The sequence below is a fragment of the Melospiza georgiana genome, chromosome 6 (genome assembly GCF_028018845.1).
Source record: "Melospiza georgiana isolate bMelGeo1 chromosome 6, bMelGeo1.pri, whole genome shotgun sequence".
In the NCBI taxonomy this organism is placed as follows: Eukaryota; Metazoa; Chordata; class Aves; order Passeriformes; family Passerellidae; genus Melospiza; species Melospiza georgiana.
Genome location: NC_080435.1, coordinates 52,250,860 through 52,268,385, shown reverse-complemented (window position 1 = coordinate 52,268,385; position 17,526 = coordinate 52,250,860). Strand labels below are relative to the sequence as shown.

The 17,526-nt window shown below is 44.7% G+C and overlaps 1 protein-coding gene across 1 annotated transcript; it reads left to right on the top strand.

The window, feature by feature from the left end:
• Positions 1–1,154: 1,154 nt before the first annotated feature.
• Positions 1,155–17,526, top strand: DEGS2 (delta 4-desaturase, sphingolipid 2). The gene is made up of 3 exons (XM_058027128.1): positions 1,155–1,236; positions 9,622–10,364; positions 17,254–17,526. The coding sequence occupies exons 1-3, from the start codon at positions 1,155–1,157 to the stop codon at positions 17,395–17,397; spliced, it is 969 nt and encodes a 322-aa protein (XP_057883111.1). The 3' UTR covers positions 17,398–17,526.

The window sequence follows — 17,526 nt, the reverse complement described above, 5'->3', positions numbered from 1 at the left end:
AGACTTTCATATTGAAACAGAATAAAGCAAAATTGGAGCTGATCCGCATGTGATGTTGTTGGAAGGACTAATGATAGGGATAGGTATAATGAGTGAAGATGGACAGGAGGTCAGGTATGGACTTGCAAAAGAACATAGTAGAAACAAGGGCAGCAATTTAATTTTGGGTTTTGTGTGTAGAAACATCACTGTGTAACATGTAACTGTGAATCAGAGAGGCTAGAGAGGCTACCTTAGTTTTCAGGTTAGCAAGCCATTTGCCTGGCTTTGTTACCAAGGTAGCAGCGAGATTTCCTGCCGCTCCAGCAGGGACAGTACCTGGGAAATGGGCCGCAGACTACCAGGAGTGAAGTGTTCTGCAGCCGAGGGCTGGATTCCGCCGGGACAGCTCACGGAGATTGTCAGAGCGCCAAGGAAATGTATGTCAATCGTTGGTCGCCTTTGCACTGTTCTAGGTCTTCCACCCCTGGGAGGAGCTCACTCAGCCGGGTTTTGCCCTAATCCGCGGGTGTGCTTAGGGCTCTGTCTCTGGATTTATGGCGTTTGGAGTACCTTTGCTTTCCAAAAGCTGTGTCTGAAAGCGCCCGGGGTCCTGCAGCGCCGGAGTTCCCCTTGTGCTCTGGATCCGCCCGAGGCAGCGATGGATGCGGTGGCTGTGCCGGGGATCCCCCTGCCCTGCCCTGCCCTGCCCTGCCCGCCGCTCACACTCTCCTGGCTGCCGCCTTCTTGGTGCCTGCAGCACGGCGAGCCTCGGCCGCCGTCCCGTGTCCCGAGCCAGCCCCGGGGCTCCGCAGCTGTCCCGGCTGCTGCCACCGAGAGAAGCCGCGGGGCTGTCCCGGTGCGGCGGGGCGGGGGCGGGCGGAGGAGCCGCCCCTCCGCGGGCGCGGAGCTATAAGGGCAGCGCGGAGCTATAGGGACAGTATAAGGGACAGCGCCGAGCTATAAGGGCAGCGCGGAGCTATAGGGACAGTATAAGGGACAGCGCGGAGCTATAGGGACAGCGCAGAGCTATAGGGACAGTATAAGGACAGCGCGGAGCTATAGGGACAGCGCAGAGCTATAGGGACAGTATAAGGACAGCGCGGAGCTATAGGGACAGCGCAGAGCTATAGGGACAGTGTAAGGACAGCGCGGAGCGGGGCGCAGCAGGCGCCATGGGGAACCGGGTCACCCGCGAGGATTTCGAGTGGGTCTACACGGAGCAGCCCCACACGCAGCGCAGGAAGGAGATCCTGGGTACGGCGGGGAGCCCGGGAGCGGCCGCGGCGGCTCGGGCAGGCGGGCTGGGCTGCGCTGCTGGACGGGAGGGGACGGGCGGAGCGGGGCCGGGGGTCCGCGCCGGGAGCGCAGGTGTCGGTGCGGCTCGGGCTGGCGTCCAGGCTGCGGAGGGCGAGTGCCGCAGCCCGGTGGGATGTTGGGTGTGCACCCCGAGGAGCGCAGCGCTCCCAGCACTCTGCCAAGGGAGGCAGCGACGGGGATGCCGGGGCTGAATCGAGCCGGGTCAGGGGTGGCAGCGGGGACGGGGCGGCACAGGCTGTGCCCAGCGCCCGCCGGCCCGCACCGAGCCCCGGCAGCGGCCGCTGCCCTCGGGCCCGCCGGGTGTGCCCCGGGCGCGGGCTGGGAGCGCTCCTGCGGGCACGCGTTCCCTCCCGGTGCCTGGGTGCAGCATGGATGTAAACGGCGTGCGGGTCCGATCTGCTGGAGAACAATAGCAAATCCCGCTGCTTGTCGGGGACAAGGTACACTCCTGTGTTTTCGTGCTGTACACGCAGCGCTTATCTGCGCTCAGGAGTGTGGTGGGTCGGCAGGCTTGTTTTTGTGGGGGGGTTTGGGCTATTCCGAAGATCGTTTTGGAGAATAACTGATAATTCAGAATTGTCACAGAGTACTGTTGCGTATCTCCTAAAAATACATTTTCAACTTTTTATTAATAAAAAAGATTTTGATTCTCCCCCCCCCCCCCCCCCCTTTTCATTTGGGTGGCTCGGTCGTTTTGTTTTCTTCCCTCTTATGAGAAGGGTGAAGTTTTGAAAGAACTTTTATAAAAAGGCAGTGGAACTTCTGTCTCAGTTGCTGCACAGGGTATATAGTAATTAGATGCAGTTCTTTCACTCCCCCACAATCTTACAGATTAATCCAGGATTAATCTAAATTACAAAAACATTTCCGGTATAGTTGCAGTGGTGGAATATCCACATCCAGGTTTGAATGGCATCCAAGAATAATTATTTTACTATGTAATCATGATAGTCAAATTACATCAGTATAGCAAATGATGCTTCTTGCTGTTGTGCTCCTCGTCCCTTCAGTCAAGGGACTACATTTTGGTGAGCTAAGGGTGGAAGGGTAAGTGGAGGGTCTCTGCCCTTGCTGCTCACTTGTGGTTTTGGTTGTGCTGTAGAATGGAGAGTGCAAACCATGATGGAGTTGTAAGGAGGTGCTTGGACTCCCTTGTTGCAGCAAACTCTTTTCAGGACTCTTCAGCAGCACGCTTGCAGAGGTGTTGCCCACCCCCTCTTTGAGTTGAGAACAAGCAGTTGGAATCAAGGTCCATCTCCTTCTTTACAGCTTCCCCTGCCCCAGCTGTGGGAGTGGAAGGAAGGGCAGAGAGAAATACAACATGGAAAGAGAGATATGAGTGATCTGTGTCTGATAAGGCAGAATGGACTATAAAGCTAGTGTCACAAGTACCAAAATGCTACCAAAAGTTACTGAAACTATCATAATATATCACACAATACTTCTATAATGATCCTCACTCTATTATTCAAAGCCTAAGTCACAGAGTATCTAGTTATCAAAGTGTTTAGTGTCTGCTAAGCTGGAGTACACAGCAAGAATCTTAAATACATATGAACAAATATCTATAAAAATCCATGTATTTTACATTTTTGTGTACAACAATGCCTTGGGGACAGCATTCCATGCTGGGAAAGAAACTATTTCCTTCCCAATAGGTTAATGATTTAGTTGCTAAGCACTGAAACTTGATTGTTCTCTGGGCTGCGGCTTTTTAAAATGTTGGTCTCTCTCAGGCATGGCTACTTGGATTTAAATACCAATGGAAATTATCTGTTAGGAAAAAAAAAAGGGCCAACTGACAAGCACATAAGGCAGTTTCTTTCTACATAAGTGGTGTTTCCTGGGCTGTTGTCCCAATATGTTCCTATAGAGCATCTGACAGATAAAAAACGTTCGTCATAAATTTGTTTGTCCTGGCTTAAGAATTCATAGCCCAGGTGTCTGCAAGGCTTTTGTAGTCAGTGACTGTGTGTGAATGAGAGCTCCCTGAGTCCAGTCTCCCTGCCATGGGCAGAGACATCCTTTGCTAGCTCAGAGCCCCATCCAACCTGTCCTTGAGCACTTGCAGGGATGGCCCATCCCAGCTTCTCTGGGCAGCCAGTTCCAGTTAGCCACAGAGCTGTGAGCAGTGTTTGTCAGCTGGGCTGGCTGGAAATTGGCTTTGTGGCAGGACACTGCTGCACTAGCTGAGGGTTGCCATTCCTAAAGGCTGTCATTATACCAGCAAATAGACCAACATTTTGCACAAGGCAGAGGAGATATTGTCTCTCTTATCTCTTTGTAGTCTCTAGGTATTAAAATGTAGCTTGTGCTTAGTACTGTCTGTGTGCAACTGCTTCTGACTTAGAGTGGAGGAGATCTCTTGCCAAGCTGGCACTTGGACCCTGATCACGTTATACATGTTCCTGAACACGTTATTCACGCTTTGCAGTTTATGAAATGGAATGGTTTCATTGCTATTCTCTCCCTGTCTTGTTTATGAAAAGCCTGTTCCTGCCTTGTGTCAGGACTGGGATTTGTGTAATGCTGCAGTAAGCTCTGTTAGGGAAAGATCTGGTTAAAAACTTCCTGATGGAAAAGTTTGTTCATCTAGATCTGCTTAGCCTTTCCGTATAGTTACAAAAATGCAATTATGGGGAGATATAACAGAGAGAGGGCATCTAGTAGAAATAGGATTTCTACTTTTTGTCAGTAAGAATTTATTGGACTGAAAGACTCAAAGAAACTATGCTCTTGCTCAGGGGGAAGTGTTGATGTCTTTTCACTCTTGACAGATGAAAAAATCATTGCTTAAATGCAGGTAACACCATAACCATACAATGTCTGGTCATTTCACCTGCAAACAATTTCCCAAATGCAAGCAATGAGCAATATGTTGTGACATGGGAAGAGTGAGATCATATTTGTGCCATGGGCAGGATCTAACTTTACAAAATTACTGTAAGTTAGACAGAAAATGTCTTGCCTCACAGGATCCTTAGGGAAGCATTTGTTTGCTGCTGAGGATGAGAGCTGAATCAGTGTTGCTCAGGATAAACAAGGAACATCTGAATATGACCTACCATGCAAGAATCTTAATAGTTATGTAATTAGTTTTTTGACAAGTTATTTTGGAGTGGAGATGGTGTGAGTGTTTTCTATATACTTTATCCTGTAGGAAGGCTGAGAGGTTAGCTCATGGGGATAGGTAGAACAAAATTAAAATCCAAAATCCATTTTATTTTAGTATTTAGCTGATCTGAGTATAGTTCCAGCTCTGGTCTCTTATTTAGAGATTAATCTACTCTTTCTTCCAGCTGTCTCTTTTTTAATCTCACTTTTATGGAAATTCTGATAAGTTGTACCTACTGAAATATGCAACATATTATGTCCCTAGCTTAAATCACAGCTCTGAATACATGTGCTTCTGGCGAAGAAACGATGTTTGCCCTCTATGCTGCAGTGGGGCACAGTGCTGCCCCTGACTGTGAGCACCCTCTGATGAGCACCCAGGGGAGCTGCTGTCCCAGTGCTCATGCCACTCCCCTGTGGGCATCACCTTTGAAATAAATCACATGGGCAGAAAATCACTGGTTTAGGCATTTGTGGTCTTCCATGGGAAATGTATTAAGTACAACCCAAGGATCCAGCTTAGTCCATATTGCAGATTTTTGTTTCAGAAGGAGCTGGAAGCCCTCCTTCTAGCATTCCTACATCCTTTTGCTCTGCACTAATAAACAAATGTAAGCAAGCAGGTTACAGCTGCTGGCATAGTGATGTGCTGACATCATCCACCTCTATTGACATCAGCAGAGTGGCACCACTGCTTTCTCTCTACTTTTCCACTACTTTCCCTCTGGTGGCCACTGCTGGGTGGCCCATTGCCCTTGGACCAGCTAGCACTAAGGTATTTAGAAGCTCGTGGGTGACAAAGACACTTGTCCTTTCACAGTGGACATATAAAACTTCAGTGTAATTAGCTGGGCCAAAAATGTTTCTTATTTTGTGTAGCAGAAGGGCTTTTTCACAAGAGGCTCTGAAAAACCAGAAGGTGTTGTCATGTAAATTGTCCTCTGTGTATCCTACCTGTGTCTTGACTAATGCATTGTTTGAATTAATAAAGGAATTAATAATAGGGTCATATAATATATTGAGTACCAGGTACATCATCAACTAGATCAGGTTGTTCCGAGCCCCAGCCAACCTGTCCTTGAACGTTTCCAGGGATGAGGCATCTGCAACCTCTCTGGGCAACCTGTGATAGTGTTTTACCACCCTCATTGTAAAAAATCTTTTCCTTATGTCTAGATTAAATGTCTCCTCTTTTAGCTTGGAACTGTTACCCCTTGACCTATCACAACAAGCTCTACTAAACAGTCACTTTGGCTTCATTCCTGTAAACCCCCATTAGATTTTGAAAGGCAATAAAGTGTTCCTAAAGCCTTTTCCTCTCCAGGCTGAACAGCCTGCATTCTTGACTCTCTCAGCCTTTCCTTACTGGAGGGATGCTCCAGCCCTCTGACAATTTTCAGCCCTCCTCTGGACTTGCTCAAACTCATCCATGCCATTCTCTGGGGATTTGGGTGTGCTGTGCTTTTATAAGCAGGTTTTTGAGCTGAGCTGCTACAAGGCAAAACACTATGATGTTAGTAAACTCTCTTCCTTTGTTTTGTGTATTTATTTGGTACAAATACCAGCTCCAGCGTAGGACATGGAGCAGTAAAGCTTACATCCTGTGCCTGGTGTCTCTTTTATCTGTTGTGGCTGGGACTCATAATCAATACAATGCAGTCCAGGACAGCAGTATTACAGATTTTTTTTTCCTACTTCCCTTTAATAAACCTTCTAAGTGACTTATGCTGAGGAGTGTGTCCACTTTGACTGTATCAGTATGCTGCAAGGAAAAGGAAGGAAAATTAAGAAATGAAATTTCTTCACTTTTTATTACTAGTTTCTCATGGATGTGGGCAAGGCTGCTGCTTCTTTAAACCTCCATCACCACTGTCTCTGTGGGCAGCACCTCCTCTTGTTCACTTTCAAATCCCATGTGTACCAAAATATGCAAGTGTGAAGTATGTGGTGTCGCATCAATGAGAAATTGTGTCTGGTGCCATCACTGGGTTATCTCAGGGACAGGATCAGTAGGACAGAGGATGAGTAAGAGCTCAGAACAAGGTATTTGCTGTCTCCTGAGGAAGAGGAACAACAGGACCTGGCAGCCAATGGCCTGTCCAGGAACAATTGCTCCAGCCCTAACTGAGGATCACTCTAGGGCTATGGTGAGTGCTTTGGATCTCCAGAGAGAAGCATCAATGGAACAAAATTAGTCAGATTAATTTGTCAGTTTAGGTACTTGGTGAGTGAGACCTCCCTCTCAAAAGATGTGTAGAACAGTGGCGTCATCTCTGTGAAAAGTTAATTCAGTAAATGTGTTGTTCCAGAATTGTGAACCCTTCTGAAAATACACTTGCAGCATTTGTTCTCTCTTGACTTGTAAGAGTGGGGAATGCTGTCTCACCATCATGGAGCTGTCTGGGCAGAGTTACTGACTACATTTACCTCTTGTACTAAAGTGTCTGTGCTGCTTTGGCAGTGTGCTGACCTCAGAGACAGAAAAGTCATCCTTGTGCACTGCTGTACATGTACACCAGTGTCCCCACCCTCTCGGCAGGACAGTGGCTCAGTCTGGACAAGAACTCAGACTAGAAGCAGCACACATGGGTAACCTCTCTGCTGGCCTGAGCTAACAGACCTCCTCAGTGGGCTGGAGGCTGGAAGATGTGCTGTGCAGACACCACAGCAGCTGGGTCTCTCCTGTTCTCATTGAACTACAAAGGACAAAACTTGGTCCCATGCAGGTGTTGGTGTTCTGTCCTGTATTGTGTGTCCATGCCTTCATCCACACTTCTGCCCAAACCATGGTTTCTCTGTGAGGAGAAACCTGAATTTTTCCACGCCATGGTTTCATGCCTTTATCAGTATTAATGATAAACAGCCACAGTGCTGTGGTTTGACTAGTATGCAAAAATTTACTGTTGGAGTTAATCATGTGTTGAATTTAATATTAAACCCTGGCAAGTTACTTAATAGCTGTCACCTGTGATAAGTGCAACCTGCCTGCATTGCTGCTTGCACACACCTGCTCTGGAACATTTTAAATGGAATCTGCAGGCCTTGTTGGCTGCCAGAGAAAGAAATAGGTCAAAACCTTCCATTATTTTCAAATGACAGTATGAAGCATCTCTAAGCAATTTTCCCATCCCATTAAAATTTCTTTTTTTTTTTTTTTTTTTGGAGGAGGTATCATTGTCACCTCAATTTGAGCAGGCTGAGGAGCAGATTTGGTTGTTTTACATTTCATCTCTTCTGGTGACTGCAGTAACTTACGTCTACCAGCCACATCATCTGACAACATTTGAGGTGGCTTGGCTTATTAAAGCATTTTCTGGCTTTTGGACAGATGCCCCTAAGAATGAGATTAAGCTACATGAAACTGCATGCCTGGAACAGTCTTTCTGACCAGGCTGTTATATTTTTATACTTTAGAGTAAACTTTGCATAAGCAGCACTCTGTGTAAAACTAAAGTACCTATTCAAGTACTAGAGAATAACTTTTGGCATGTTAACTTTATTGGTGTGAAAAATATAATTTCAAGAATGGTGAAAACCACAACAAAAACAAAACAGCAAAACAAAAAAATCCCTGGAGTTTCTGGAGATTTTTGTCAAAATATTTGTATGACTTTAGAAAGAGATGAACTTTCACTACAGCTTCCCCAGCACTTAGGAAATCTCTCTCTTGCCTGAATATTCCTCATGGTGACCTTGGCCTCCTTATCCTCAGAAGATTTGAGTATATCTCCTTTGTCCTCATCTTCCACAGCACTTTTCTAATCTTTGTAATCTCTAATTTCTGTCAAGATGAGCTGAAGTTGGCCAAGAGGCTCAAGGGTTGTTGGAATGGTTGCACAGCATGACCACATTAACCTGCTTCTTTAAGTAGCACTTCATCTTTTTGGCTTTCTGTAAACTTCTCAGGGTTCACTTCTACAAAAACCTTCTCTGCATCCAGCACTCAATATCTGCCGCTGCTTTCAAGGTCACATAAATTACATGTATTGTCTCCAGCCTTTGTTTATAGTAGACACAGCTGCATAGATGCAGATCATTGTAATCTTGATTTTATTGTATTGGTATTATACTGGGACAGTCTTGTGATGTTTACTTTACTATTCATAAAATGGGCCCATGAAACTCACAGGGACACTGTGTAACCTCAGGGTTCAGAATGAGTGACTTCTCTATGCACTTATCTGTGTAAGCTGCAATTACTGAGAAATGCAAAGTATGAGTTAAAGGAAGGAGGTCAGTACGTGGCTAGAAGCCATAAGGCAGCAGAAAGAATCATGTGCAAGTTAATACTGGAAGTGAGAAGTGTGGCTTTGCAGAGAGGAGATGTGAATCAGTGAACAGCACCTAGAGGATCAGCTGTACTCTGTATTTTAGTTTATTTTTAAAGGACAGATGGATGGCTGGTGGGACTGGAGATCAATAAGCTGGTCTTGGCCTGACATGAATCAGACTTGCAGGCCTAGCCCAGGTCTCTGCTGTACTGCAGTATTTGTGAGGTCTCATGAACCTGTAGTGTGATAATCTATGTGCCTTTTACACCTGCTTTTGGTATGTGACATGGGACCAGAGAAAAATTTGCCATGCCATACAAAATCCTGATAATATTGCTGACTTTACTGTGATGTTACTATGTGTGAAGAGTTGTACCTGTTGTGAGCACTGGTAAACACTCAAACAATTAGGAATTTTTTTTAAATGCTGTGTTTGTCATCTAACCACAGAGCAAAACCTGGCGAGCCTGTTGCTCAGCTCTCTTCTCTGCTTGTGTGTTTGAAACAGCAGTGTGAAAAGGGCTACAGAGAAAGCAGTCGTATCCCTTTAGTGGAAAATAACATCTGAGCAAAACACAAAAGGACATAAAAAAACTTAAAAACATGACAGAAGGTGTTTCTTAGAGCTTGAGTCCTGTGGGATTTGGGATATTACTCCTCATCACTGTGAAGCAATGTTCATTGTGGGAAAGGCACATTATGCCACAGAGTGACCATCAGGGTATTTTTTTATATGTCTATGTATATCAATATTAATCAGAACTGGACATGATGCTGGAACTAGTAAAATTTTCACCATAGTGGCAACCCTACTTTGGAATTAACATTTTATAAAACCAGGGCCTCAAACATAGTGTGATAAAACCAGAAATCACAGTGGTGATTGTGTTTGCCTAATCATGTCTAACCAAGTTTTTCTCTGCATTTTTCCCTTTAGCAAAGTATCCAGAGATCAAGACTCTGATGGGACCAGATCCACATTTAAAGTGGATTGTATCTGGAATGGTTTTCACGCAGCTTCTGGCGTGCTACCTGGTGAAAGACTTATCTTGGAAATGGATTTTCTTCTGGGCTTATGCTTTTGGGGGTTGCATCAACCACTCGCTGACCCTGGCCATCCATGACATTTCCCACAACGTGGCCTTTGGGAACAAGCAGGCCAGGTGGAACCGATGGTTCGCAGTCTTCGCCAACTTGCCCATCGGCGTCCCCTACTCTGCCTCCTTCAAGAAATACCACATTGACCATCACCGCTACCTGGGAGGGGACAGTCTGGACGTGGACATTCCCACAGACTTTGAGGGCTGGTTTTTCTGCACGCCGCTCCGGAAGCTGCTGTGGCTGTTCCTGCAGCCTCTGTTCTACAGCCTGAGGCCGCTCTATGTGAACCCCAAAGCAATCACACGGATGGAAATCCTCAATGCTCTCGTCCAGTTTTCTATAGACCTCATCATTTACTACCTGTGGGGGCTCAAACCTGTTATTTACCTAATAGCAGGTACTATTCTTTGCTTGGGTCTTCATCCCATTTCTGGGCACTTCATAGCAGAACACTACATGTTCCTGAAAGGGTATGAGACATACTCTTATTATGGACCTCTGAACTGGCTCACCTTCAATGTAGGCTACCACATGGAGCACCATGACTTCCCCAGCATTCCTGGATGCAGGCTGCCCATGGTAAGTATAGTATGAGATGAGTGAGTTGGGTTTTTATTGAAGCTGCTAAAATGTGTCAAAGAAAACCCTTCAAATCATAGCAATTGATGAATTTAAGGAAAAAAAGGGGGAAAAAAGAGAACAGCTTTTCTGGATTTGTTTCTAATTAATTTTAAGCCAGAGATTGAGAGAAACAGCTGTCAAACTGCTGTAATACTTAGTTTATTTGATGCAAACTAGAACATCTGATCCTCAGAGGGCTTGAGGAATACCTTTTGCATGATAAAATCCTCCAACAAGGCTTTAAATATCTTGATTTACATCCCTCAGCCACTAAGTTTCGACTCTGAAAGTTTAAAGACCCATCTAAAGGGAGGCAGGTGGCAATGGCTACTTTAAATTTGTCTAATGATCAATCTGTTAACTATATTGCTTGACTTAACATCAAAGAAAATTTTTCTGGTTTTGAGATGACATAATTTTTGGGGCATGTTCCAGCCTGACACAGGTAGCACTGGAAAATAAAGCCGCACTCTCTGAGACTCCTTTCAGCTCTCCTGCCCCACCCACAGAAACTGAGGAGGCCTGGCCTGTCGTTGGGAAAGCGCTGTGGCTTTCCTCCTTTGAAAGGCAAACCCCTTTTTGTTTATGTTTTATCAGCTGTGGGAATCAAATTTGCAAAGCCCAGGTGTCTAGGAATGGTTTTCCATCTCCCTCCAGGTGCAGAGCTGCTCTTGTGTGTTTTGTGCAAGGGCTGCTCAGCAGGTGCTCGGTGTTGGAGGTACGTGACTCCAAGGATTACTCCTGCACACGAGTTCTCTGACGTAACAGGAAGGAAACACCTTTGTGTGGCCTGCTGCAAAGTGTGGAATTGCTGCTCAATATCCACATGAGGTGGAGGGAGAGCCTGAGGCTCAGGAGCTGTGACCTCCCCACCACTACTGATGCCATGTACAACTGCTGTGATGGCTTACCTGGGCAAACCCTGCTGGGTGGGCTCATGTTCTCCATCACAGAAACACTCCCTGGGAGGAGATCCAAATCAATAGGAGATTTTCTTGTGTAGAAGGGTGTGGGAAGCATCTATATAGCCTGCAATTGTGTTCCATTCACTCCTTTGCTGCTGGAGGTCTGTCCTGGAGATGCTGCCTGCTCCTGGTGAGGCCCAGAGGAGCTGGTGCAGCAGCCCACACTTGGATGTGAAGCTCTCCTGTGAGGCACTCCCATCCCTGATACACCTGATAGCTCAGTGGGGAAGTGCATGTGCTTGGCTCTAGTTTCAAATGTTCAAACTTGTTAGATGGGCTTAGATACTTAGATTACCATAGTGAAAACAGAAGAGAAGGAGGTTAGCTCAGTATCCTGCACAAGAGAGGTGAGTGACTAATTGAACTTGCTGGGACTGTTGCTCCAGCCCTGACTGGGACCTGAAAAGCTCTTCTCCACCCACAGCACAAATAGTTCAGCCTAGTTCCTTGAGGCAGTGCAGCAGCTGGAAGTGTCTGCCCTCCTGCATAAAGAGCATGGAGTTATTAGCTGAATTTCATGGGCTTGTGCTCATGTGTGTTTTGCTCTTTGGCAACTGAGACTTGCCCTGCTGGTGGAGGAGAGAGCAGACTTGTCAATCACTGCTGCCTGACAGAACTATATGGAATACTTGGAGTCTGGTGAGAGATCAATTACAAGTAAAAATTCTATTAAAAAGAATTCTATTTTAAAAATTTCTATTTTCTTTGGCAAAACAGTTCCCGTAGAAAATCCTTTGACCATTAAAATAAATTGGTTACTCTTTTCTGCAAAATGAGAAAAAAACATCTTTGCCCCTCTGATGTAAAGAGATAAGGAAACAGATCCTCTCTGATTAACTTTAAATCTTGAACTTCCTAGTAGGTAAGACACTTTACCTTCCTCTACTTTGCTTAACCTCCTGGCAAATTCCTCACTCAGCAAAATTTTTTTTTTTTTTTCAGATTTAGTCTCTTAGGCACTTGAAATTCTAATAGTTGCATTGTGTAGTATGGATGAACTCTCAGCAAGACTATTTTTATTTTTAATTATTGGCAAGTAGAAAGTGGAGGAAAGATCTCTATTTTTAAAGATCTATCCTGCATGATTGAGATCAGGGGAGAAATAGGATTTGAGAATAACTGGATCTTAATCTTGGAAAGTAACTAGCTTTTCAGCTTGCTTATCAGGAAAGTAAATTCAGCATTTTCCTTTGTTACAGGTGTGTCATTCAGAACATTCTGAGTAATGTGTTTGCCACTAGAAAGACCTTTACCCTATGACTGTGACAAATTTGAAAGAGGAAGAATTAGGCTGTGCTCATAAGCTTATGGATATTAAAGATGAGTGGCATGGGTGTGCAGTAAGAACTTGTCCCACTAGTATAATGAGAGATTGCACAAGAGACCATGAAATTTAACTGCAATGAAGGCCCTGCTCTAAGAAAAAACCCTGTAGACTTAAGAATAGATTAGTCTTTGAATGAAGTCTTACAACTATAAAATATTGCAATGTTTACCAAATGAGTAAAGAGATTCATTCTTCATTGTCTGAATTGTCAGAGTATACTCATGGAGAGAGGACATTGGAGAAGGAGGAGGAACTCTATTAGAAGCTGCAATAAAAGCAGCAGTGTTACCAGGGGCAAACTAGTTACTCATTAAGCTTGTGGGAAAAGGAAAAGACATGGTATGAAACCAGATTTATTAGACAGACAAGACTGGAAAACATGGTAGATGTGTTGGTTTTGAATTGCAGATTTCATTAACCCCATGATGGCCAGGAGGGCTAGTTCCAGTGCTCACCAGCCTGTGGTGGGGATGTAGGACTATAGAAGGAACTTGTAATAAGCCTTTGAGCATTCTATATGTAATTTTGAGCTTTGTGTCATAAGGATCTCTAGCTTCTGTATAGCCCCAGGACAAGGAGTGTGTAACAGCCATGCTGAAATACTAGGCTGCATTTAACTTTTGTACTTATCAGATATGAAGACTATGAGTAAGGTCCTCTCACTGTGCTCCACAAGCACCAGAACAAAAATTTCAGTCCAAAAGATGTGATTTCTTGCCCTGCCACCTTGACCTACTTGAAGAAAAGCCTCCAAATACCATGTGCCAAGTGCCTAGTAATTGTCCTGCAGACTTTGCAATCTCTTGTTATTTATCCATGATAACAGAATCACAGAATGGGTGAGGCTCAGCCTCCCTACTCAAACAGGGTCATTCTGAAGCACACGGCACAGGATTGTGTCCAGATGGTTCCTGAATATCCCCACTGAGGGAGGCTCTGCACCCTCTCTGGGCAGCCTGTTCCTGTGCTCAGTGACTGCACAGTGAAATTCTTCCTTATGTTCAGGTGGAACATCTTGTTTCAGTTTCTGCCTGTTGTACCTTGTCCGATTGCTTGGTAGCACTGAGAAGAGTCTGGATCCATTCTCTTGACACCCACCCTTCAGATACTTAAAGATATTGACGTGGTTCCCTCTCAGTTGTCTTTTCTCGAGGCTGAACAGGCCCAGCTCCATCAGCCTTTTCTCATTAGAGAGATGCTCTGGTCCCTCAATCAACTTTGTCTCCCTGCACTGGACTCGCTCCAGGAGCTCCATGTCCCTCTTGTACTGTGGAGCCCAGAACTGGGCACAGCACTCCAGATGTGACTCAATTTTCATTTACAAACTAGCAATGAGTTAAGACTTACAGGTGAGATTTGTAAGGAAGAAGGCAGGGAGGATTTGAAGAAAATGGATCATCTACAATGCAATATATGGAGAGCTTGAGGAGCAGGATTTTGGGATACTTAATTACAGTGCCATCCTCTTTGAGACAATCTATGATCTGGCCACAAAACTTGCTACCTGGAAACTGCATCTACAGGTTTTGTACTGTAACACAGAGGGTGACTCTTCCAGCCTCAACCATACTAATAGATATAGAACCATTAAGGCTGGAAAAGACCTCCAAGATCATTGAGTCCAAACTTTGATCTGATACTACCATATCAACTAAACTATAGGATGAAGTGCCATGTTGAGTCATTTCTGAAACCCTTCCAGGGGTGAATCCACCACTTCCTTGAGCAGCTGTTCTGATGTTTGACAAGTCTCATGAAGAAATTCTTTCTGATGTCCAACCTTCTCCCTTGGTGCAGCTTGAGCCTTTTTATTCTTGTCGAGCTGCTTGTTGCTTGGGAGAAGAAGCTGAGCCCCACCTGGTTACACCCTCCTTTCAGAGCATTGTAGAGTGATAAGGGCTCCTCCAAGCCTCCTTTTCTGCAGGCTAAACAACCTCAGCTCCCTCAGCCACTCCTCCTATGATGTTGCATTTAAAAGGGAGCCTGCATTAAACCCCAATTACTGCCCTCCCACTATCCAGTTTTTCTGGTAGATAAGGTGATAATTCTGTTTCATGCATGGAGATGCTGAAAGAAAGAATGAAAAATGAGATAGTTTTGCTGGAAAACTTTTGCATAGATCTCTTATAAAAGAGAAACATATTTTAAAATTCTTTCCTGCCATGTGCTAGCAGGACAGGAACATGTACCTAGCAAACTTCCTTCTTTTCCATAAGATCTTTCAGAAGTCCCCCCTCTAACTGCTTCATTATATTTTTTATTTTCTCCATTTCTTATTGCAGTTTCACCTTCCCTCTCCATATTTTCTGTGCATTTCATACCGTTGACCTTGCAGTGGTGCAAGTGGTGCCTCCTTCCTGCACCAGGTGCTGCTCGTGTTTGCAGAAGCTATTGGGCTGAACATAGGCAGGCTGCTTATTGGCCTCTTCTCTGGGCCATTTTTAACTACTTTGTCACCACTACTTTTTCTTTGGAGCCTTTGGAGCCAGAGGACACAGCCTGAGCTTCCTTGGAGCTGAATTGGTTTCTGTGAATCTCCAGCCTTCTACTTCCATGTGCAAGGGGCAATAGAGGAAAACTTCCTGAAGCTCTTGTTGTTGTCAAAATATAACATGGTCAAGAGCTCTGCAGGATAATGTAACTACTTAAGAAAACATGGTCTGGTTCAGAGAGCAAGAAGTACATGGGGTCCTGGGGAAGGGGGAATGGTAGACTTGCTATATGAACTTGGGTAGTGTAGATGAGGGCTAAACTACAGTTGAAAGGCAGAATTTCTAAAATGGAGGCAGGAAGGAAGGTCTAAGCAATTGTGTGCTAGGAAATGACCATGTCAGAGCTAGAGTGAAGCTTTTGAAGCTGGGTATCTGAGCCCCCCTTTGTGTTTGCATCAGGCCTCATGAGTAACCTCCATTCAAGGGAGCTTACTGTTCAAATAGTCCTCCCTCTCATCCTCTGGCTATTTCAATTATCCAGCTGGGAAAAGGGACGATACAATACCCAGATTAAATTATTTCTGACTGGGGTTACAGAAGGAACACAGAGAACCAAATCTGTTTCTCCAGAGATCTTGGAAACCTGGAAATCACCTCTCTTCCTGCCATTAACAAATATCTCTAAGGAGAAATCCTGATATTGTCTCAATATAATTGAAAATTAACTATTGAAAATTAACTACTTTGAAGTACAAACCAATGCTTTAAAGCAGGATAGAGAAAATGATTATGAAGTTGGAGGTATTCAGTGAAAGACAGAATACAGGTAGACCTGAACTGAATCTTCCACCTCTAGGACAGCACTACCATGCCAGGAGCACCAGGAGTGTGTAAGGGACAGAGGTAAAAGATTTTAATCACTCTTGTACATTATCCAACCTATTTCACAGAGAAGTGTCTGCTAGGAAGCTGAATTAATGAGGTGATTAGCAGGGAGCCATGCCAGTTTATAATTTAACTTTCACTGGAATTCTTACCTTCTCACAAGCAATTAAATGCTGTGTTGAGGTTGCCCCATTACACCTCAGTGGTGAGGAGACCCTCTTCCTGCATGGTGATTTCTGTGTAACCCTTTCTCTCTTCACTGGAAGTCTGCTCTGTGCTCAGTGTAGCTGGCTTTAGAATTCTTCAGGGTTTTAAAGAGAGAAGTCATGCTGTCCAGCAAGACAAACTGCTCTATTCTAGAGCTTTGTTTGTCTAAGAGGTGGAGCTGCCATAAAACCATGCCCAAGCAGTTCTGTGCAAATGTACTACAGTTAACAGATTCTGCTGCTTCATAAATGTGTTCAAAAAGCAAAGCATCTAGTTGGAGCAGGAATAATAACTGATAACTTGGGAATCCTCACAGTCCCCTGAACCTGCCAGCTTTGAAACCTCTTTGTCCTCTGGTTCTGGCCTAACTCCCACTGCAATTACCACCCCAATGATGCACAGTGCTTCTCTGATGGCAACAGTCCTTAGACTTTGGGGATTGTAGCAGGGATGAAATTTTATTAGACTTGTGATCTAATAATGAATCTCACAGTATTTTTAATGTCAGACTGAGGAGAACAGACCACCCCTGCAATTTTCTTTGCCTGCTGGAGGAACCCATCTCTTGGATTTGCATCATGGTAGCAGAATTCAGGAAACAAAGCGTAGGCAAGGCTGTGTCTGTCATTTTCTCACTTGTTAATTCTCTCTTACCCAGAACTCTCAACAGAAGAATATTACAAGTGGCAAACAGGGCTTTAAATATAGTGTGCTGGAGTCTTGGCAATTGATAAAGTGGATAAAGTATCTCATTGTGGAGATCCCACCACCTCTGAAATGACACAAAATAGTTCTGACTGAAGGCAGCAATCCACTGCCTTTCAAATTATGACTGTGAGGCAAAACTTACATCAGAAATCTGTTGAGTATCTAAATGCATTTAAGTACATCTCATTTGGCTGAACTTCAGAAGCTCACAAGCAATAACAAGTAACTTCAGGTAATGGCTGTGCTATCAGATCTGAGTGTGAAGGTTGAAACACACCTGACCCTGTGCAGCCGAACACTCATTCTCTCTCTTCTTCTTCCAGGTGAAGAAGATTGCAGCAGAATATTATGATAACCTCCCACATCACCAGTCCTGGATTCGAGTTCTGTGGGACTTTGTTTTTGATGACACTCTTGGTCCTTATTCAAGGGTTAAGAGACTGTGCAAGCTGGCGAAGGAAAGTTAATGGGGCAGCTCCTCCTGCTTCAGTGGTGTGTGTTTGTTCATTCTTGTGACTTCAGTTTTCTGCAGAAATAGAAGGATCTTTGTGTGTTCTGAATTGAAGTTGATGCATGCTGCTTATGCCAAGAGGATG

Excerpts from the sequence above, each read along its gene's own strand:
- DEGS2 (XM_058027128.1), top strand. The coding sequence starts at position 1,155 with ATGGGGAACCGGGTCACCCGCGAGGATTTCGAGTGGGTCTACACGGAG. Across the intron at positions 1,237-9,621 it reads GCGCAGGAAGGAGATCCTGG|CAAAGTATCCAGAGATCAAG; the intron begins GTACGGCGGGGA and ends TTTTCCCTTTAG. Across the intron at positions 10,365-17,253 it reads CTGGATGCAGGCTGCCCATG|GTGAAGAAGATTGCAGCAGA; the intron begins GTAAGTATAGTA and ends TTCTTCTTCCAG.